Below are 23,795 nucleotides of genomic sequence, written 5' to 3' on the forward strand. Positions count from 1 at the left end.
AGGTATTATTATTCCCATTTTATAAACAAGAGAACGGAGGCATAAAGGGTAGTGACAAGGTCATACGGCAAGTGGCTGAGTCAAGATCTGAAACAAGGTTCCCCTTCAGCAATGACTGAAGCTCCCATCAGACCAGCCCCCTCAACAGATAACTAGAAACGCTAGGCAAAATACAGGAAACAACTACATGAAGACCCCACACGATGACCCAAAGCAGGCAGACACTGAAGAGGAATCAGCACATGGAGAAATGGACGAGAACTGGGTAATTTTCCTGTTTTTACAGCTTTCAGTCACACAGAATGACTCAGAAACTCAGATGAAAAAGCCACAGTCTTACTGGCCAAAAGGACCAAAGCACAGAATTTAGGGCAACCACAGCTAAAAGTGAGAAGAGAAACCTGGAACTACCCAGAGAGGGGGAGCCCCAAGTCTCTAGCTGATCCCTGAACCGCATGTGCGCTGGGTAGACTCCAAGTTGCCAATTAGGGATCAAAGAACTGAACTGAGATTCCATGTGTAGCCCACTAAAGGGAAAAGAGTTTGCAGTTTGAGTTCATTCAAGTTAATTATCCACTGGAAATTTCTTAAAATACTCTGAGGGAGCATAAGAATTCAGGTTATCTATAATGTATCATGTCTAGGACACAAATAAAATTATAACTATGACCCATACTCGAGAAAAAAGAAAATCAATAGAGAACACCCCCAAAATGATCCAGATGTTAGAATTAGCTCGCAGGGATTTTAAAGCATCTATTATAACTATGCTCAAGGACATAAAGAAAAATATACTCAAAGAGAATGAAAAGATAGGAACTAATATCACAGAAATTCCAACTATAAAAAAGAATCAAATGGAGATTCTGTAACAGCTCTGTCCAATACAACTTTCTATAATGATAGAAATGTTTCATATCTTTGCTGTCCAAAACAGTGTGTCACTAGCTACATATGGCCATTGAGTGTTTACAATGTGGCTACTGCAACAGAATAACTAAATTTTAAATTTTATTTAATTTTAATGAATTTAGATTTAAATAGCCACATGTTGCTAGTGGCTACTGTACTGGGCAGAGCAGCTCTAGAACTAAGTGTACTATCTGAAATTGGAGATGACAAAGTGTTAATGAACTTAAACATAGGTAAATAGAAATCATCCAATCTGACAAACAGAAGGAAAAAAAAAAAAAAAGACTGACAGCCATAGCAAAAAAGAACAGGGGAAAAGTGTAAAGAGATGTACACAGCAGTTCCAAGGTTCTCACATGTTAGGTGCAGTGGTACCATATTAACTCTAAGTACATTGTGAAGAGTTAAGCATGTATCCGGCAATCCTGGGAGCAACCACCAAGAAAAAGTTAATCATCATCTAAGGAGGTGTAATTAAAAAGCCAATAAGTAAATTAAAGTGAAATTCTAAAAACCTATACATTCCATGAACCAAAAAGAAAGCATGAAAGGAGAAATGGAGAACAACAAAAAAAGCATAAATAGAAAGCAAATAATAATAATAGAAAAATGGTAGACTGAAAGCCAACTATATCAATAATTACATTAAATGCTAGTGGACTAGACACTTCTATCAAAAGAAAGAGGTTAGACTGAATAAAAAAGTAAGACAGCTATATACTGTCCCTAAGAGTGGTATTTTTAAAAATAAAGATGAGAAATCAGAAAATCTGTTGGGAATCTTCTGTTTTTAACTACTGTACTATCCATGACCTATGAAGTACTTTCCATCTCTAAAATACAATGATCCACATGTATAAATATATATGCATATATACATAAGTACATATATAATATATAATTTTTTTTACATTCAGGATACATAATGGTGAAATTTATATGTGTACCCAAACCCAGAAGAAATGATGGAAAAGACAATTTTCCAAGTTAACACAGCATCATTGCTGATTTTTTTAAGCTCTTTATTGGAATATAATTGCTTTACACTGTTGTGCCAGTTTTTTCTGTACACCAAAGTGAATCAGCTGTATTTATACATATATCCCCATATGCCCTCCCTCCCGCGACTCCCTACCCCCTCCCTATCCCAGCCCTCTAAGTCATCACCTATCATCAAGTTGATCTCCCTACATTATGCCGCAACTTCCCACTAGCTATCTATTTTACATTTGGTAGTGCATATATATCAATGCTACTCTCTCACTTCGTCCCAGCTTCCCCTTTGCCCCACCCACCCACCCACCCCGTGTCCTCAAGTCCATTCTTTACATCTCCATCTTTATTCTTTCATGGCTGATTTCATTTCTCCATCAATGGTCATTGTGTCAGATAATCAGATGGAGTTTTTGCGTTATTGTGTCCATTAAAATCACTTCACTTATTCTCGGAGAGCGACTTAAATCTATCTGCTCAGCAACAGAACTGTCCTAGAACTGCTTGACTTTAAACGTTCATGGAAGAAATTGGCATGACCTTTCCACACAGCCTGGTGATTAGAATAGGCAGCACCTCCAGGGCTTTGCCACACAGACAAAGCAGCTGTGACACAGGGCAAAGAGCACTGGGCTTGCCATTCGAAAGCCTGAGCCTGATTCCTGTCTACACAGCTGAGAACCCGCGCAACACTGGGACCATCACTTAGCCTCTTTGAGCCTCAATTTCCTTGTCTCAAATGAGATTGTGGTGATGATCACATGATCCAGTGTCTGTTTTCACAGACTCTCTAGGCTTTTCTCTTTCAGGCTCTCAGTGTCCAGCATCATTAGTTTTGCATGGTAGATTCCACGTAAATATTAGAAGGGTTGAGAGAAACCATATGGAACTTTTAAAATACAATACAAAGATTTTGAACTCTCTCATAAAAAGCTAAAATACACAAAATATGTATAAATTAATTAGTGCCATAGATACGTTTGCAAATTGGAGTATACGCCCATTCACAAAATTACATTAGCAAACTGATTAATTAAGGTCTATTCCGTGGCCTTCTTTAAAAAGGATGGTCAATCACTTGATAAGTCTTGTCATTATGGATACCTTCTGAGAGAGACTGAGCCTCTGCTAAATATCATACAAATCCTGGAAAGTTCACAGGTTTGTGAAATTCAAATGCATTATTTCCTCCTGACAGCTATAATCAAGTCAGCAGAACTCAGTTCAACCTTCAGTTGCCAACAAATGATCACAATTGTTGGCAAAGAAAAGTAAACAGAAGCCTACTTAACAAATTTGCTAATTACCTTTCAGTTTAGGATTAATGTTAACACGAATACTGGATGCCTACAGCTTAAGTTTATCAGTCAGTTAATATAAACCAACAAGGGTAAGTCGATTTTGTCTGTTTTAAAGCCCCTTTTCTCAAACTAAGTATTTCTTGCTCTTGATTTTTCTTTCTGGAATCTGATGTGTGTTTTTACTTCACAAGGCAATCTGTCTGCCTTTATATCCTTTAAAAAATTAGGTATATCCACTGAGAATTCTTAGAAAAGTAATGCTGAGGTTTAAAAGTAATGAAAGAAACAAACCACTGGTATGGGAATAAACGTGCCCATACGGGCATAGTCTACAACTGGCTGGCAGTGCTGAACATTAGTGAGTAAGTTATTAGTATAATTAGCTGCATCTAGTGAGGATCTTTGCTAGATGCTGTATAAACACGCGTAATTTTTAATCCCTATAACATATGTAAAGAGATAGTTCCTGCCTTTTAGCAGTAAGGAGGAAGATTCCTCGGAGGTTAATTTGCCAAGTAACAGAGCTGGGATTTGAACCCTTGTTCACGTGAGGTAGGGGGATGGGGGGAGCAGGGGGTCTTTCTGCCACCCATTCTTAAGATGTTACAGTCCCCATGGGAGAATGTGCCTACTACTTTCCTTTTCTTCCAGATCACTAACACCTAACCATTTGGGGCTCACAAGCAGATTCCAGAATCTGATAAAAATCTATGGACCCTCTCCCTCAGAAACACACACACACACACACACACACACACACTCTTCTGGGAAAACAAGGCAAGGGATTCGTGTATATCCTGACGCAAAACCCAGGTTTAAAAACCTCTATTTCAAACAGAGTTTCCAAATATCAACACTGCTGGGTTTTTCACTCACTTACCCCCTTTACATTTCCCCCTCATTTTTGGCTTCTATGTAAGTTTTTAAGGAACAAAATAATGGAGCTAAGAAGCAGACATGTCATCTTGTCTACACCCAAGAAAAGTCTCGCCGCCTCCTCTGCTGCCTCTCCCCCACTCTCCTCACGTCTTGGCCATCGCAGCAGAGGTGCTCAGCTCAGGTGGAATACCTTGGAATCACCCTCTTGTCTTCACTTGTGTTCACCACCGCTCTAAGATAGCTTTACTGATGAATCAATTACCCCAAGTCTTCCACAAGGATCACTGGGTACCTATTACCTTCCAAGCATCAGACTAGTAAACAAAACTCTGTTCCAGGCTCTCATCAGTGAACAAAACAAATACAGGCAGATCTCAGAGAGATTGCAGGTTCAGTTCGAGACCACCACAATAAAGCTAATATCTCAACAGAGTGAGTCACATGAATTTCTTGGTTTCCCAGTACATATACAGTTACATATACACTATACTATAGTCTATTAAGTGTGCAATAGCATTATGTCTAAAAAATGTACATACCTTAATTTAAAAATACTTTATTGCTGAAAAGACTAACATCATCTGAGCCTTCAGTGAGTTGTAATCTTTTTGCAAAAGTAACATCAAAGATCACTGATTACAGATCACCATAAAAAAATCTAACAGCAGAAAAGTTTGAAATATTGTGAGAATTACCAAAATGTTACACAGAGATGTAAAGCAAGCAAACGCTATGGGGAAAACGGCACGGATAGACTTGCTCAATGCCACAAACCTTCGATTTGTAAAAAACGCAATCTCTGAGGAGCACAGAAAAGCAAAGTGTTTTATCAAACGGGGCATGATCTGTGTCTCTGTTCTCATGGGGCTCACATTCTAATGGGGGGGGACAATATATTCACATAATAAAGAAGTAAATGACAGCGTATTCTAGAAGGCGATTAGCAGCTGGAAAAGGGAACTATATAGAAGTCATGGGAGAATGGCATCTGTCAGGGTGGGTTGCAATATTAAATAGCTGGATATTTGAGTAAACACATGAAGGAGGGGTCAACCTTAGCGAGATCTGGGGGAAGACATGTTTTATTTGTCTGCGTATTGTCTTTCTTCCCCTCTAGAAGGTAAGCGCTGTAAACTCAGGAGTCCTCTGTTCTACCGTAAGTGCCTATAACAATGCACATAGCAGGTGCTCAGCAAATATGAGCTGAATACGTAAAGTAAATGAAGGAGTTAAAATTTACTTTCAGGCTGGCCAGAACTCAGGGTTAGGGCCACCATCTGAAATCTTACCCTGAATATATCAATATCCTTAATTAAACAGTGAATTCAAATCAAAGAGAAAAGAAACTGAGTCAAGTTGGGGTCACCTTTTAGAAGGGAAAGCTGAAAACTGACTATACATGAAAAATAATAATAGTCTGAACTCCCACTTTTAAAAAGCCAAGTAAGAAATGGGTTTGAAAAAATTCAGGATACTCAGTACTAAATAGGGTGGTTTTTTTTAAATCTCTTTATTGGAATATAATTGCTTTACACTGTTGTGCCAGTTTCTGCTGTACAACAAAGTGAATCAGCTATATTTATACATATATCTCCATATCCCCTCCTTCCCAAGACTCCCTCCCAACCTCGCTATCCCAGCCCTCTAAGTTATCACCCATCATCGAGTTGATCTCCCTGTGTTATGCAGCAGCTTCCCACTAGCTATCTATTTTACATTTGGTAGTGTGTTATATGTCAATGCTACCCTCTGGCTTCATCCCCACTTCCCCTTTGTCCCGCCCCCCACCGTGTCCTCAAGTCCATTCTATACATCTGCATCTTTCCAAATAAGGTTTTAAAATTCGAAATGACCCTTGAAATACAGGACTCCTAAATGCTGAATGAGCCATCAGTTAGGCTGTCAGTGAGGTACACGGAGACGTGGCAGGTAAGACAGAAGCCACCAATCGGGGAAATGTCAGCCACTGTGCCACGCCATCCTCACCCCCAGCTGCACTCCCCATTACAGACCTGCGTATGCACGTCACTCACTGTGTACTGATGCCCTCGCATTTTAAGCTTGGTTGTGGCTGATTAGCTCATTTACTTATCCCTTGGTGCTGGTGAGTCTGAAGATCGGGGTTGGGTCTCCATGGAAACCAAGAGACACTGATTCAGTTATCTGGCCACAGGTTACACCTCTGACCTTGCCCAATGATCCCACTTATGTACATTCTCAGTTACACAAAGGGGCAGAATATGGTCTATGTGTGTTTGTGTTACTACCCCAAAAAAGAACAACTCACAGCACACGTTGCATGTTCAAGAAGGCTACAGGTGGCCACTGAAGACCGACTGACCTCCTTAGGCACAATTACAACATTAAACCAAGGCCCTGGGTACAAATCTCTCCATTAGCTTCTCCTAAAAACACTATTCAATTTTTTTTAAGCTCTTTATTGGAATATAATTGCTTTACACTCTTGTACCAGCTTATGAGGTACACCAAAGTGAATGAGCTGTATAAGTGCTCTCTGGACAAAAGCCACAAACGATTGGAGGGCCACCGGCAGGACATATTCTCCCTCCATCCTGTCCCCAGAATTAGCTCAATATGGTAAAAAGTCAGGAATATGAGTTCCCTGGATTCCACGGCATGTGACTTTATTGATGGTGCATCTTACCACATTACAGGTAATATGAGCTTCAGAATCTTCTTTTCTCTCCGATTGAACAGCAATGTCAGGGTGAAGCTCAAATCACCTCATCGTAACAGTTCAACCTCTGCAATACCGTACATCATTAAATTTTTAAAGAAGTTCATTGGGGAAGTCCTTTAATCCTTTAATAATTGAGTCGGGGGAAAGGGGCCAGTGATGGAGAGCATTTACCTGAGCTGATATTAACTAGGTTTGGCTACTAATTGCTTTCCAACAATCCCACTGGGTCCATACTGCCATTTAAAAGTGTACATTCCTTTTGGCCCTTGCCCTTTCACTGTCAACAGGGAAACTGAAAATAATACCTCATGGAGTATTGCAATTTGTATTACAGTTCTCCACCCAGTTCCCCCTTCTAGCTACTGCGCTCAGCCTAAACTAAGTTCTTAAAACCAGTTGATGAGTAGAAAAATTCGTCCCATGAATCAGTTGGGTGTCTGTGATATCAAATTATCTATCACTGATATAGTTTCCACTGAATTTACCAGCCACAGAGGCAGAGCCTTTGGAAAATACTCAGCTTCCTTGAACAGCACCAATTTTAGTTTAAGTCCCTTCTAAGTTAAGAGGTCTGGCCCCTTATGACCCTGTCACCCTTTCTCTCCTAGGGTCACACAGATACGACAGTCCTAGACCAAGGAAGGGTTCCCACCCCGCCACACACCGCTCCCACTCCTTATCAGAAACATTCCCGCTCCCCGCTGCACACATCAGGCAGTTTGTGAGCAGGCTCCACACCTCAGAGAGTCCGAGGTAAAGGCGCTGAGGTTAATGGGAGAATCTCAAAGAGGTTAAAGGATTCACCCAGGCCCAACCAGACCAAGCAGAGGCAAGGAATTCCTGAAGCTCAAGGATTCTGAAAAGCCACTGTAATGCACTATAGGTCACTCTAGCCTCCAGTCTGGGAATGTAAACACATGAACGAAGCATGTGGATAAGACTGTAAAACAGAGTGATAGAGGGTTAAGAGACCAGGCCACCATGGTCTGGTCAACAAGGAGGATGGTGCCCCCATCCTGGACTCCCTTCTCTTCAACGTTCTCCTGAGAATCATGAGAAGCAAAAGCCCTCGAATGGAGAGGCGTGTAGATGGTCTCGTTGCCAAGCACAACTGACTAGTTCCTGGCCTGGGGAAACGTACGCACCTGTCCTGCAGAATCAGCCACACAGTGTCCTCTTGGACCACGCTGTAACCAAAGAGAGGTCTACACAGATGAGGAAGAGAAACAGGAAGATGATGGGTAAGGTTCACAGTAAGACAACCGGTACGTCAAGAAGGACTCGAGCTGGAGCCCCACTCTGCCACTACCCCTCCGTCTATGACCCAGGGGGACCTCGGAAAAGAAGCTGTGTGGGAAGCTGCAGTGGCCACCTTACAAGAGACCCTGAGGAGTGATGGGAGATGTCCCCACCTTCTGCTGGCCCCTGTTCTGTGGTGATCAGTTCTGGCTAAGCCAGAGAGAAACGCACAAAAGAACAAAGGGAGTGAGTGGTTGGCAAAGACCAAAGCAGGGATACAATGTGTGCCCGACATGTATCCCTGACCCTTCCCCGAGCTTCTCCTCTACCAACTGGAGGCCCCTCTGTCTCCTAGTTCCTCAACCCCCTCCCTTTCCTGGCAAAGCTCACCTTGGCCATCATATAGCCTCAAAACTGCCGCATTCTGAAACAACCTCCCTTCATTCTACCTCTACCCCAGGTACTGTTTTTCCTCCCATCTTTCTTCCACTATCCATCTCCCCAAAAGAGTTGGCCATATAACTCCCTCTATTTCTTCTTTCTTTTTATTGTAAAATCCATTAAAATGCTGTCTGGTCCCTCCAAGCTTCTGACAAAGCCACTGTTGATAAGGTTACCACTGACTAATTGCTGATTCCAAGAGCAAACAAGTGGCCCTGCTTTTTAAAATTCCCCACCTCTGCCTTGTCCTCCAGAAGCCCACACACCCTGGTGTTCTCTCCTTTGTCCGTGCCATTTCATCATGGCCTGTCCCAGGGCTCCCCAACGCCACACCCTTGGGCCTCTTCTCACTCTATGTAGTATTCCCTTGGGCACTTCTCACATGTATATGATAATATATCCTAAAGCTTCTTGTCCAGGCTAGTTTCTAGATCTTCTGTTACAACTGCCTCCTAGACATCTCCACCTGAATGGTTCACATTCCCATTCACACTCCAAGAGCCAAGTAACATATCACCTCTTCCATGAAGCTTTTTCAACAACCCCAAGCAAGTCATCCATTGATTCATTTATCCATTCAGCCAACATGTCTAAAGCCTGTTATTTGTCAAGAACCATGCAAGATGCTGGAGATACAGGAGTTAAGAAACGAAATGAAACAAAAAGAGGAAGGTCCCTACCCTCATTAAGCTTCTGATCTTGTGACACAGACAGGTAGGTAGTAAACCAACAAATAAACATGTATTTTAAATTATGATACGCACTGTAAAGACTGACTAACACACAGCAACAGGGAACCAAGGGGTTTAGATAAGCTGGTACTCAGTCCCACTGGCCATGCCTCTCTTAAAACAAGTTTACTCTTCTTTCAAGCCTCTGTTTGATTTATGCCTCTGAGCAGCCTCTGCTAGGTTGTTAATACATCAGTGCTTTGTTTTATTCATTTTCACATGTCTGGCACATACAGGAATTTAATAAGTCTGTTCGATGATTAAAGGAATGAATGAGTAATTTAATTAATGAACCGACTGTTTATAAGATTCCACTTAATTCTAAATTTGAGAAATCCACATACAACTAGGTAAAGTGCATTCCAATTGCCGGTGCATTACCTGAAATCTCTAGTTTCATTAAACGCCAGTTTACAGAGATTAAATTCAGCCGTACATTTCATCTCTCTAAAATTGACTGGAACTACTTTTAGGAGAACCAAGTGTCAGCAGTGGTGAGAGAAATAATACAATACAGGAATACTTAATTTCCCCAAAACCCAAGATTCCCAATACCCCTTTTTCGATCCAGCCAGGCCAACTAATAAACAAGAGGGAGTGAATAGTTCTGGAAATCAGCCTCACACGGGGCACAGTGGGATCTTTCCTAGCTGAGGCTGGGGCTTCTTTGAAAATGCAGCACGGTTCAGAAGAAAACTTGGAAAGGGGTTATCCGAGGAATGGATGGACAGCTGCTGGCTAGTCCCAATGGAAGTATGTCTGGAAGGCTCCAGATCTGATAGTTAACAGTTCTGCTGCCAAATGTGCAGACAGGCTCCCAGAACAAAAGTCACCAATAGCAAACTCTGGGATCTGGAGAGGAGGCAAATGGACGCGTGCTCCCTTTGTGCCGTTCTTCTGGTGTGGAAGAATGCTGGTGGGACCCTGTAGACCGATGCAGATGGGATGGGATGGGAAGGATGGGCAGGATGGCTCTGCGCTTATGGAGGAGTTTGATAAACAGGAGTGATGAGTATATACTAGCAGCACTCACACACACACACACACACACACACACACACACACACAGAGGCATTCCCCAAATCCAAAAAACTTCCTTTAAAACCACAGAATATATAAACAGCTGACCGTCAGAAGGCTGCCGGAAAGCTCAAGTATCTAGCAGGTGGGGACTTGTTTTCCAAGAGCTCGTTCAATAGGACAAACTGAGAATCGTGATCTCACTGGGGTGTGAACACCAGAATTCAAGGAGCAGATGGTGTGATTTAGTGGAAAGGCCATTGGACCAGGAGTTAGAGGCTGCAGATAGCATCCCAGCTTCTCTCTTTACCAACAGCATGACCTTGGGCAAGATCTTAACCTCTCTGAACGTCAGTTTCCTCAGCTACAAAATGCAGGAGGGGAAAAAAAAACCTCTCCTTATCTAACTTTTTAAATTGTTGTAAGGTCCAATAAAGATAATGTCTGTGGAGGCTCTTTGAAAATTGAAAAAGATACTTTGTTTTTTCAACACATCCTTTTATGGCATTTTCTATGAGCCAATCATTGATCTGCATGCTTCATAAATATTAACCCAAAATGACCCTATGAGGTTGGCACAATTTTTTTTATTCCAGTTTTATTGAGATGTAATTAACATATAGCACGGTATAAGTTTAAGGTCTACAACATGCCTTGACTTACATACATCATGAAACAGTTACCACAATAAGTTTAGTGAATATTCATCACTTCATATAGATACAAGATTTTTTTAAATAGGAAAAAAGTATGTTTCCTTGTGACAAGAACTCTTAGGATTTACTCTCTCAATAGTGTTCATATATAATACACAGCAATGTTAATGACATTTATCATATTATGCATTGCATCCCTAGTATTTATTTATGTTATAACCGGAAGTTTGTGAGGTTGGTACTGTTCTTATCCCCATTTTAGAGAGAGGAAACAGGCACAGAGAAAGCATGACCTTCACCCAAGGTAACACAGCTACTGAGCAGCAGAGCAAGGATTTGGTCCCAGACACGGTGGCTCCAGAGTTTATGCTCTTAACCACTAGACTGTGTAGAGTTACTGTACGCAGCTCCTAAGAATATGTATTTTTTCACTCATATTAAAAAACCAACAATAATAATACCCAAACCTGTACAGTTCTCCTCATTTCACCAAAATGCTTTTCAAGTTCATTATCTTATTTAATTCTCACAATAACCTTATGAGGTTATTATTCTATTCCTTTGTATAGATGAGGAAATTATGGCTTGGATATCTCTTGACAGTAAAACGTGTGTTTCAAATTATGTTTCCAGTAATGGAAAGAGCTGTGGAGTGCCCAGACCATTCATATCCACCTGTCCAACCCCTTGCATCTGTGGACACAGACTTTTAAAACAGAAGAACCCAAACAATAACAGAACACAAAGAAAATAAAAGCCAGAAGAAAAGGAGTGGGTGTGGAATCATGGCTGGCCTCACATACGGACGAACAGGGAAGCACCCTACAAAGTGATACTTGCATTCTGCCCAAAATTATCTCCTTTACTGATCCCATTCTAGGACCTAAAATTCTACCATGAGATAGTCATTCCTTTAACTGAACACCCTCCAGTTCAAAAGTATCCTTGGGAGACTATCACATTATCATGTACATTCCACTGTGAATTATTTCATAATATCCTCCCCAGTTTGACAGCTAGCAGAGAGCAGGCTCTAGCCTGCACACACTGTAATTTGAAAATTAAAAGGTCACAAGATGGGTTCAGAGCATAAGACACGCAAAGAGGCAAGGGTAAGCTGAGATTCTGAAAACAGGGTTGGAAAACCCACTCTGTAGTTGAACTCAAGGCTTCCAGGTACACAAAGCCCCAGGCGAAGGATAGTTGCAGAGGCCAAGCAACACTCTAGCCAAAGACAGGCAGGGATGTTCTTCCCCTTTGGATTTCCAACGTGTACTTCATGGTACTGCCAACGAGGCACGACCATGACATGGTTTATGTCTCTGAAAAGCTGTGCCCTTATCCCTGTGAAGACAGCAGCCGTCACTGCGCATGCGAACTGGGGAACACTTGCTCAACAGGAATCCCTACTACAATGTGTGCAGGGGCAGGAGGAGAAGGGGTGGGGCAGCAGCAGGGGAGGAAACTCTCGATGGTTATGTTAAAAAGGATTTGTTCCACTGTCAAAACCAGAAAGCTCTCCCCAAGAGCCAGCTTTAAGGAAGGAAGCCTGAAATGACTGGGGGGGGGGAGGTATTAAGAGGGCCCTCTGGAAAAGAGGCTGAACTAAAGGAGAGAACATCAGGCAAAAGGCGGGTGTGGCTGTAAAAATTCACCTCTGGCTGGTGATGGCCAGCAATGCCTGGCGGCTGAGCAAAAACTGGGCTCCAATATTTCTGTTGGGTCCCAATCAAAAGGGATCCCAGAGTCATGCTGACTCTCTAGAGCAAAGACAATCGTTTACACCTCGCCCATCTCTGGTTCTCCCCAGCGCCTGGGAGAGGCCCCATGACGACCAAGCTCCAGAAAACTGTACAAGCCACACCTTGTCCGCTCACTGCCCATTCCCTTTTCTGGGCCCCATCCTGTCCCCAACAACATCGACCTCCTCTCCACCCTGGAGCTGGGGGCCCCGGGCCAAGCTGGCATCAGCTTCCACCCAGGTTCGGGCTGTTGAGTACTCAAACAAAGACATGTTTGGACCCTCCTGCAGAGAGAGAGGGGACTGTTTCTGGGCCCAGAGGGAGCTGGCCTTAATCTGCTGCACACTGAATGACAGCAATGTTAAGAATGAAAATATGGTTTGTGGGGATAGTCCCCAGGAGCCCAACATTTTGGTATTTAAAGGAACTTTAATGAGCTTAAGAGGCTAATCTGGAGTTCAGGAGGGGGTGTTTTGTTTTGTTTTGTTTTGAAAAATCCTTTTAAGGGTTCCTGAGGCTTGATCGGGAGGAGGCAAGAGAATTGTGAGTCAAGGAGTGACTACGGTGTAACTGAAGGGGCCAGATGAAACTAGGAGAGGAGGCTGCTCCAAAGATCCCTTCTCGCTGCAGCAGCAGAACCTGGTGCTCCAGAGATAAAGGATGGTTCTTGCCAGGCTGGAGAAGTGTGATGTCCAGAGAAGCAGCAAAAAAAAAGTTGAGAGTGAGTACCCGCTCTCAGAGTGCTAGCCAGGCTTCTCATCAAACAACTCCTTGTCCTGGTTTACTGATGACAACATCAGACTCAGGCACTTCTCCAACCCACCAGAAAACATAACCCAGCATCCACAAAGCTGGCAGGCACACTGAGAAAGATGTTCAGGGGCCCCTAACTGGTCACCCAAAGAGTGTGGTCATGGGATTGTGCAAACCTGAGTGTAACACCCCTTGCCACCTAGTGTAGCTGAGCCCTGCTCCACAACTGAGTGGACCATTATTTTGTGCATCTAAAAGATGAATTTGTTTTCTCCAAGTGAAAAAAATTTAGAAAGGACTAACAGTGTCTATGGTCGGCCTGGGGGAAAAATGAGGCAGTGGATAAGATGGTGTTTAAGTAATATTGTGTGCTTGCAGGAGTCAAGTTAGTAGAATTCCACAGGACATAGGGGAGTGAGGGGGAGGCAGAATGGGATGGGGCTAGATGTGAAATCAGATACGGCATGTGGTCCATTCCCAGCAATGCTGGATGTCAAAGGGATTTTTTTCTATAGAGTTTAATTGGCCCGTCAGACAATGTAGTCCAATCCATAGTGGCCAGATATCTACCAGGGCTTGTGCATTATAGGGTAATGATGACAAAATACAAATCTAATAGGGTGGAAAGCCACCGGAGGCCTAGAGAGTCAGAAAATCCAGACATATTTACTGTTATCCAAAAATAGGATCCCCCAACTGGAATCCTGAAAGGCTAGAAGAGACCAAACGCTTTCATGTGACTTCAGTTAAGGACTAGGAAAAGCACAGTCTATTTTGTATTTTTAGTTGTTATGACATTATGGTGCAATAATGGGGAATCTGGCAAGGGTTTCATTAAATTCTAGCTAATCCAAGCATGGCAGCCAGGTGACAAGCTCTACAGATGATCTGGTTGCCTTGGTTCGCGACTGAAAAGTACAGCACGGAAGTAGGTTTTAAAAATCCTCTTTTAACTACCCAGATGGGGCTATTTGCAATGGGACCAAGGCTGCCCAGAAGGTAGGAAACCAATGTTGGGCCATGGTCTTATTCCTTCAATAATGTCTTCACTAATACTTCACTGTTTCTGCTGCATTCCAATTGCATCTGCTGTCTAATGCCAAAGGAAACTTAATCCCTATCCTAAGTCTCATTTTATTTATTTTCAGTAGTGTGAAAACAAACATGCAGCAAGATTACAGTGTTTACACCTTCTTTTTAGCTGATATAGCTCTAATCCTCCTGCTAATTAATGCCAGGGCCACAGCAATTTTATTAATTTCACTTGGTTAAAAATATAGAGACAGATAATTGTGCTTGACTAAAATAACAATTTGACATTTGGAAGGTGTTCGCTTCATTTCAGCAAGACAGTTGGCTAGGTTTCATTTAATATATGACAAAGAGACACAAAGCTGCAGCTGACATTGGTCAATGATAACATAACTAATTCTAATTGTGATAAATTGACCAAACCGTCCCACATCACGCTCGTCAAGGAGACGCAGAAGAAAATGTAAATCGTGAGGCATACCAAGTTTCTCTGTGGGTTCCAGAAAACAGGCACAAAGGAGAAAAGGGCCTCTTTTCTCCAGAACCTTTTCTACATTTTGCTCCTAAAATTACCAATTTCCCCAAACCAAATCTGAAAAGGCTGCTGGCAGTGCTATTCTACACATTGCTAAGAAACTTTCAGAAACACATACTGGGCATTCATTTCTAGGGGGAAGCCTCAGGCCTGCTGGAAACAGGACAGGGCTCTCCCATATAGGACGCTTTCTGCTTCTGTGCAGAGGTGGAGGGAGAAGCACTCTGCCCCCTAGACAGCCCCCAAGCCTCCTTATCCCACCCTGCAAGTGGCTTACTAAGAACTGCCATCTGAAGATGTGGGCATTTAAATTTCCAAGTTAGGAAGATGTAAAAAAAAAAATTGCAAAGCATTAAAGTAAAGCTAAGATTTTACAGTTAAAGCAGAAATTGTTTTTAAATCTTTCTGTGGTGGACGTGATTGCACTTCCCCCCAATAGTTCATTTCCCAAGTATCGCACAACTATACCTAACAATCAAGTTAACGCGATTCAATATGGGTTCTTTCAAACTTGATGTAATGCAACAATGATATTTTGTATATGAATTTACTCTAAGAAGCTTTAATAAATTCCTGGCAATATAATGAGTATTTTAAATCCTTGTCTATTCTCTCACTTCTGAATACTAGGACCCAAATAACTTCTTTAACCATAAAAAATAATTAGCTGATAATTTAATGAATGGTATTGTTCTCATTAGATAAACAGTACCTGCCCATTAACTCCAAAAAAACTTCCCAGAATTAAAAAGCAACAATAAAGAGGGCTCTCTAAAATAGTAACAGTATTTTGGGTCACACACAAATAAGTCACAAATAAGAAAAATGAAACTAAAAAGCAAGACAAACAATGAACTAACAGAAAAGCTCTTGTCAATGAAATCTGAATAGTAAAAGCAACTCTTTAGCCGGGTGGATGACAAAATCCCAGAACTCTACAGTATGTGAAACTGGATTGGATAAATAAGTTTTTTTTTTTAATGTGCTCCATTTACGTTAAGGATCAAAAGAATCCTACAAGCCTACTCTGAAAGGCAATGTTCATATCTAATCCCCAGAACACCATTAATATCTACTCCTGCTCTCTAATTTTATTTCAACATTTTAAGTCTGACATTCAGAAAGTCCTACCTAGGGACCAATACATATAAAAAGAGAAAACACCTCTGAACAAGGACTGTTTCCAATCACCCTCCACATAAAGAAAGAGATAAGTCAGCCTGCACAAACACAGCCACAGCCGATGGACAGTGCATATCCCAAGCTAAGCCCCCCTGCAATTTAATGCAGACATCAATTTATTACCTAGCTGTGTTTGATTTTTATATTCCTAAATTTTATTATGCCAGGAGTGGGGCCAACAAAAGATAAAGCAGAGTAAAAATCTAACAATTGCCTCTGTAATTTCATCTGTGGGCTCCTTTTATGAGGAACTGATGCCCAATTTTGATCTCCAAGTAATGTCACAGTAATAAAACCAAACTAACTCTCTTCCCTACACACACATCCTACATTACCTTGATAAAATGCAGTATTAGTTCATTACTGATCCTAATAGAGATCATTTCCTCAGCCATTTTCTCCCCGGGGCTGCCAATCAGCAGGTCAAAAGAAAGATACAGAGAAAGCTCCACGAGAGAGTTATGCACTTTGCTTCACTGGAGTCCCTTGCTTCAGAAAAATTGGTCTGCTCCAAAGGAAAGGAGAGAAAACATGGACCGGCCCTCTGAGAGAAGGTTTCTCAAGGCCTACGATTTGTTGACATGTGGGAAGTTATGATGTTATAAGAGCAGCCCTGATGACAGCAGTACTATCCCACACTGCTCCTAGGATGTCCAGAACAATCTAAGGGGTAATGATAAACTTCATATGTGAGGGGAGAGGGCCCCGCCTGACACACGGAGCCGCCAGGCACATGAAAGAAACAATATAAACTTGATTTAAATGTGGGATGCCTTCCAGAAGGCTTAATTATCTATTGTATTACCACATTCCTGTTATTCAGCAGCCTCTTCTGTCTCCAACTTAAGTCCAACTACAGTTTCCAATTTATTTGGAAAAAATTCAGGGAAAACTCCAAACTCACCAGATCCTAGAGGACTCAGTTAAATAGCAAACAGCAGTTATGTAAGGAGAAGCTCCCCAGGCTAGAAAATACTTTGGTTGCCTGCTAACTTTCAGGAACATTGAAGACAGTTGAGTCCAACATTTACACACCGACACCTATAGCATCCTCATGTTTTATGTGACATGATGCCCCTTCATCAAGTCTGTGCATGTATCATTCCACTGAACTAGCTATTTTTCTTTGATAGCACGTCACGAACAATAAAGGTCACCTCCAGTTCTTAATTTCTGGACATTCATAAATCAGTTTTCTACACTCCAGCCTTAAATGCTTATTTGTTTTGGATGCTGAGAAGATAAATTATTCCTAAGAGTGTCATAGTGTATGAGACAAATATTTAACAAAATACCCTGAAGTCTTCAAATGAATCACTGTATGTCTAAGAAGCCACTGTCAATTCAATTTTTTAAAATTAGACAAATACGGTGTTTGACATCAAGAAGGTATAACAACTAGTTGATAGAGTAGAATTTTCACTCTTTAACTGGCTGTCTGACACCATGAATAGGCAGCTAATAATTCAAGTGCAAAAGTGCCCAACAGCCAGAAATGCACATACAGATGGCTAACATAAATATGAAAAACCCACTCTGTTAATATGTTTACAAACTTCATTAAAGACTTCAAGTTAGCTATAGTTCCTTTATTTTGATGTGTAAAAATAGCATTTGAACTCCATGAATTTTGGAGACAAGGGCACTGCCTGAATATTCATTTTCTATGAATTGTTCCATAATTTACCATTGATGGTTCTATCACTTAAACTTCCATCTTAATTTCCTTTCCACTTGCCTTGGCTGCACCTCAAATTTTTAAAAAGCGCCAAAGAAGAAAAGCAAAAAATATTTTTACAAATGTATTTGTTAAAGAGGAAATGTGCTCTCTGTGACTGTTTCATGATTATTATTTAAAATTGAATTGCATCCACCTGGAGGATAAATTTCTGGCCTTTCCAGACAGCCTGTATTCAATACTTAGTCCTGCAATCTAAGTAGAGGTTTTCGAGAAATATTCACTAGTTAGGATAATATAGATGGAAAAAGTGCTAGGCTATAAGCCTCCTGAAGGCAAGCTCCGAGACTTTTTCTCAATATCCTCCCCTCACCTAGCCCAGCGCCTTGCCAGTAGAAGCTCCAAGAGCTTGTTGAATGAAGGAACTTGTCTGAAGCCTAATTTTAAAACAAACAAGCCTCCCCTTCCTTTCTTATAGCAACTATCATGCAGACTAATGCCATTAAGATCATCAAACACATTGAAAGCCCTGCTTGGTTGGAAGAAGAATGGGGTTGGGATGGGGAACAGAGGAGAAAAACCGGAATAAAATTAATCTTAAAAAGACAATGGAGGCTCTGGGCACAGATAAGTGCTGAAAGTCAGCTAAAGAGATAAGCAACTCCATTTTGGCCATCTGCGTTTCCAAAATATAGGTTAAAATCAAAATTAAAACCCTCATTGTAACATCAACACCTCTCCAAACAATGTAGCTCACACTACTCTGTAAAATCTTCTTGGTTCTGGCCAACAGCTGGCAAGTTGATCCCTGCAATTTTCCCTTTGCAGAAATAGCTTTGTGCGGGGAGAACTGACCCTAGTGGGCTAATAAGCCCAAACCGCGCCAAACCTGGGAGGCTGCAATGGAAGGGACATTGTTGTGTTAAGTACTTTACAACAACTGTTTCTTCTCCTCTTGACACAGCCTGACTTCCTTAAAGAAGATTTGACTGGCCAGACAGCTGTGTTGACCCTTAAGCCTTCTTTGATTCGTGATTTTTTTTTTCACAAACAGAATAGAAATTCACCACCCAAATCCTTTCCTAAGCTCCCATACTTTTGAATTTGCTAGTGTTGTGCCTGAAGGATGTGGACATTTCAGTAATCTATAAGCACAAAGATAAAGATTGGGTCTACACAATCCCAAAATCTTCAGACGAAAAGCAACAGAGAAAAAAAAACGAGCAATCAGCCAGAAGCTTTATCCAAAGGTGGTACTTGAAGTTGTGTGCACAAAATCAGCTTCATTACCTAAAAACTGCACTTTTCACTCAGGCACTAGGGCAATAAACAATCAAGAACACATACAGCCACATCTCCTTTTTTTTAAAAAAATGTGAAACCGTAATTACCATTTTGGGAAATGGTGGTGCATTTTCACTTCTTTATATATTTCTGTATTACCCAACTCATCCAAAATCAAACACCTATTTTTTGTGTGTGCTGAAATTGAGAAGTTATCTTTTCAAAACAAAACAAAATGCTTAGTACTGTCCACAGAGGGGTAAAATTCAAGCTTACAATATAGCACAAGAGCGTGAGCAGCAGAAAGAAATTTTGTGTGTGGTCACTGGATCTGATTGCTTTGTCAGTGTATAGTCAACCTCAGAGCCCAGGCAAATCAGAAAAGAAGACATTTTCTGTTCTCTCTCAAGAGCTTTTTGTTATGTTGAGACTTCTCTTGCACACCTCCTTTCATGGTGTGGTTTTAATAACATCATAGGAACTGCTTTTCACAAACACTAACCCTCCCTCAATTATCCTCATCTAGTGCTGTCCCTTTTATTCACCAGTGACAAATGCAGAATTTTCCTGCGCAAGCCCCGAGGGCACTCCGTCACTTATACCAGTCCTTGGGTACAAAAACAGAGGCCTCCGTTTCAGCCACTTTTCTTTGCTTCAATTCCCTCCTCAGCTCTGTGAAGTCAGTGCCCTTATTATTTAGCTATTTTGACCAGGAAAAGCAGTCCTGCACCCCCACCCTACCCCTGCTTGGCTCTGCTAAGCAACCCGGAGCCTGCCCGGCGGGAACCAGGAAATCCTTCAAACTCCCACTCCCCAGCGTCTTCCAGCCTTTAGACATTATGGAGATCCAGAATCGAAATAATCCACTTTCTTAAATACCTGTCTCCTAATTCTCCTCAAAACACACCAAAACTTTCAGGTCGACGGGAGGCAACTGAACCTGAGGCGTGGCAGAAACGCATACCCAGACTGGAATTAGGGAGGAGGTGGAGGATGGAGGACCGGGCCTAACTGCCCCTGTGGCCCGAGGGTTTGCGAGAAAACGGGGAAGAGGGTGGGGAGGATACAGTGAGAGAAAAAGCAAACGCAGCGTGCGCTGCCGCCGAGCTCAGAGGGGCAGCAGCCGTGTTTCTGAGCCCAGTCTGTCAGGGACCCCAGTGGACAAAGCGAAGCGAGGAGGGAGCACAGGGGACCCAAGCCGTGGAATGGAGACGGCCACGGCTCTGATCATAAGCGCGTGGGTGGCGCAGACAGATGGGTAAGGTGGAGGGGAACCCACGAGCAGAGGTCGGCCACTGGCAGCCGGCAAGGGCACCCCAGTGAAGCGGGGAGGGGAGGAACAAGGTTGATGAGGGTGGGAGGACCCACAGAGGCGTGTCCTCGGGGAATGGCCAGGTCAGGGGAAACTAGGCGAGCAGACCACAGAGGGAGACATCCCTTGCGCTTCTGCTGGGCTCGGCCGCGGTTGCACGCACCGACGCGGTCCTCTACCGCCCTGGGGAGCCTACAGAATGGGGGTGAATGGGCACCTGCGTATCTGGGCACTCGGGTGCATCTTGCTCCTTCCAGAAGTAAAGAAGGACAAAGTCTCCCACGCACGCTGATGCAGTGTGTGGGGCGCGCTCCGAGCCGCAGGCACTTACTTCTCGTAGTCATACTTGCAGTAAAGCTTCTTGTCCCGGTAGAAGCAGGTGGTCTCCAGGGGCTCTTTGCAAGAAGCACACTGCACGCACTGCTCATGCCAGAAGCTGTCGTTGAGCCGCAGCAGAAACCTGTCCGAGATGACCCGTTGACAGCCCTCGCAGACAGACTTGGGGCTCACCGCTCTGCCTACAGCAGCAACAGACGTCCGCCGGTGAGCCGCGCCGGCCCAGCATCCCGGCCCAACCCTGCCCCGACCAGCTACGGGTCACTCCACACCCACGGATCATCCCCGCGTCCCTCCACCCTGGGAAGCCCCCTGCTAAATATCGACGCCGAAATTTGGAGAGCAGAGCGAAATCAAACCAAACGGCGTTTCCAATAAACAGGAACTATGTGGGAAGGTCTAAATTCTACCAGGGGAGGGGCTGGAAATCAATAAGTGGCCTTTAATTATAAAACGTGCGCACATCCTGTAAAATCAGCCTGCAAATAAATCTGTGCTTCCAGCTTTATCACGTAATCATGAAATCAACTCACTATGCTTGTTTCTTCTGTCTACTATTAAAATCGTGAGTTGTGTAAAACCAATTTTCTTTTTTGTTGTTTGGTTTTGTCTTTTGCGAACATGCAATTCTGTTCTATTCTTTGAAGGAAAACTTTGCATTTTCTTTCCTTTCTACGAAGTCCCGTGCGTGCAGAAAAGTACCATTCTCGCCCTAGGCAAACGTAGTATTGTTCAAACCAATGAACCCGAAACTACTGGCTGGCCCGCAAATTGCAGATGGGTTTTTTCATAATTAAGAAGCGTCAAAATGGAGAGGAAAAAAAAAATAGAGGAATGAAGCAGGACTCGGAGACGCCGCCGCGGAGTGTCCGGCAGGATTCTGGGAATCAGGCGAGCTCCGCAGCCACGCGTGAGGGCGAAACCGAACCCAACTCACTCTGCGCGAAAAATCCCAACCCTTACACTTGCGTCAGTTTTGTTCCTTTAGCCTGTGGGTGCGGAGGGGGGCGGGGCGGGGGCTTTTTTTTTTAGGGTGATGGGATGTTCAGCCACCTTTGTCGCTCTGTCGGCATGTTTCACAGCTATTTAAAGAAGGCCTTGTCCCCCGTTAACAATACCTTTGCGCGTGGTGTCCCAAAGGGCCTGCCCCTTCCCGGTTTCCCTGACACATTCGGTCTCTTTCCCCTTAGGAGACCGGTCACTTTGGGGTTCAGGCAGGGAGGGCTAGAAGCAGCGAGATCTATAAAATATTCCTTATTCTTTCCGCCCTGTCTCGGCGTCAAGGGCCAGGACCCGAGCGCAGAGAGCGGACATGGGCCGGGCAGGGCGCACCGGGCGAACCGCGACGCCCGCTGAACGCAATAAATTCGAGCGCGCCAAGCGCCAGGTTTGGGCCAGTTTTGACCCCCTGGATCTTCGGCGGCTGTACGGAGTTAGGAAGTTTCCGAAAGGGCGGTTGAAAGGGGGGAACGCGGTGCACGCGATTTCGTTTCATCTGGGGAGTTGCGGGGAGGAGGGGGATTCCTTCCTCAGCCTAGTTTCTCCAGCCGAACTGTCTCTTCCTCCGCCTTCACCCCGTTCTAGCGGTTCCGAGTTAGGGAAAGAGGCAAGAGGTTTAAATGACAAAACGAAAATCCCTCCCGCTAAAAAAAATTAAAACACGCATTCACCAAACTTGAAGAGCATCGAGGGCGGGGTGCGGAGTGGGAATCCCTAGCCTCAGCTCGGTTAGACCCGCGTGTGGGTCGAGGCCCTGGGCCCGCCGCTCCTCCGTGGTCGCTGCAAAGAGATTGGGGAGACCCGGGAGGGAGGGCGACCCGCCGGACCCGAGATCCGGCTCCAGTTAATTAAAGCCGAGGCGAGGGCCCCGCCGCGCGGGCTAATCCCCGCGTTGCGCTGCCCACCGGCCCGGAAAAGCCTCTCCGCGGTGCTCGAGGCTGAGATTGGGGCTGGTGTGGGTGGAGGCGAGAAGCCGCCTCGAACTTGGGTGCTCCGGGCCTCGGGTTTGTGTGCTCGTCCCTAAGCCTCGGAGAAGAAGGCGGCATTTATGAGACGTCGATCAGCTCTGTGATTAAAAATCCAGCCCTGGGTATTTTTAATCACTTGCCACTCAAACGCCTGCGAGCAAGCTCGCCCGCCCCTTGCGGCTCTGGGGAGTTCGGTACCCGATGCGTGAGGCCTGGGGTGGCTTGTCGGTTTAGGGTAGGAAGGACTCACAGGGACTGACGGCTAGACAGGGAGTGGGCTCAATTGAGAGCATGAAGCGGGGCGCTAGCACCCCTATTGCCGACCGGGTCCCAGCGAGCTGGGCTCCAGAGCTGGGGCCTGGCGGAAAGACGGTGCGCCCCGGGCGCACGTCCTGAATACTCACCAAGCAGCGAAGAGAAGGAGGCCGACGTCTCGATGGCGCTTTGGAAGTTCTCCTCCATCTTCAGGCCGTCCAGCATGTTCGGGCCGGGCCGGGAGGACCTGTAGGGGAGAGGAAACGACGCTTTGGGCTTCTGTGCCCTCTGGGACGCGGCGCCCGCAGCCGCCACACTCTTGGGAAAGGACGGAGGGAGTGTCCAGGGTGACTAGAATGAGCTGGGAGGGTAGTGTCCAGCCAAGAGAAATGTGGGGTGGGAGGAGAGAAACGAGTCACAGCGAACTGCTCTGACTGATCTGATTTCACTCGACGCGTTAAGTACTTAGGCCTCCGCCCCCCAACTGCCTCTCTCCTTCCCCTGCCCCCCACCCCCCTACCCGGCCCCCAGCCCAGGTTTTCCATCCCGAGTCCGACTCCGCCCCAACCTATACTAGTGGCGGCCCTAGGGACGCCTCTGCGGGGACCCAGCCACCTGGGTAAGATGAAGATAAAAAAAGGGTGGGTGTTTTCCCTCGCGGGGCCGGGCCCAGGCACGCGGAGCTACGAGGTCTACAGCCCGCGCCCAGACCCGCCGCGTTGCGTCCCTCACCTGCCCCGGCCGAGGAGGGGCAGAGGAAGCGACCCGGAGAGCGTCCCGCCCGCTCGCGGACTCAGGGCGCCGGGATCTGCTGGGGGCGCGGCGGAGCGGGCATGCGGGGCGCGC

The 23,795-nt window shown here is 44.4% G+C and overlaps 1 protein-coding gene across 1 annotated transcript in view; it reads right to left on the reverse strand.

The window, feature by feature from the left end:
• LMX1A (LIM homeobox transcription factor 1 alpha) overlaps positions 1-23,174 on the reverse strand; it is a 152,640-nt gene extending 129,466 nt beyond the window's left edge. Inside the window, exons 1-2 of the mRNA XM_057728868.1 lie at positions 23,099-23,174; positions 20,723-20,909 (exon numbers count right to left, since the gene is read on the reverse strand). Of these exons, the coding sequence (XP_057584851.1) occupies positions 20,723-20,909; positions 23,099-23,174 (263 nt within the window). The remainder of the gene's footprint in view (positions 1-20,722; positions 20,910-23,098) is intronic.
• Between the last annotated feature and the right edge of the window lie 621 nt (positions 23,175-23,795).

The sequence above is a fragment of the Hippopotamus amphibius genome, chromosome 3, assembly GCF_030028045.1.
Source record: "Hippopotamus amphibius kiboko isolate mHipAmp2 chromosome 3, mHipAmp2.hap2, whole genome shotgun sequence".
In the NCBI taxonomy this organism is placed as follows: Eukaryota; Metazoa; Chordata; class Mammalia; order Artiodactyla; family Hippopotamidae; genus Hippopotamus; species Hippopotamus amphibius.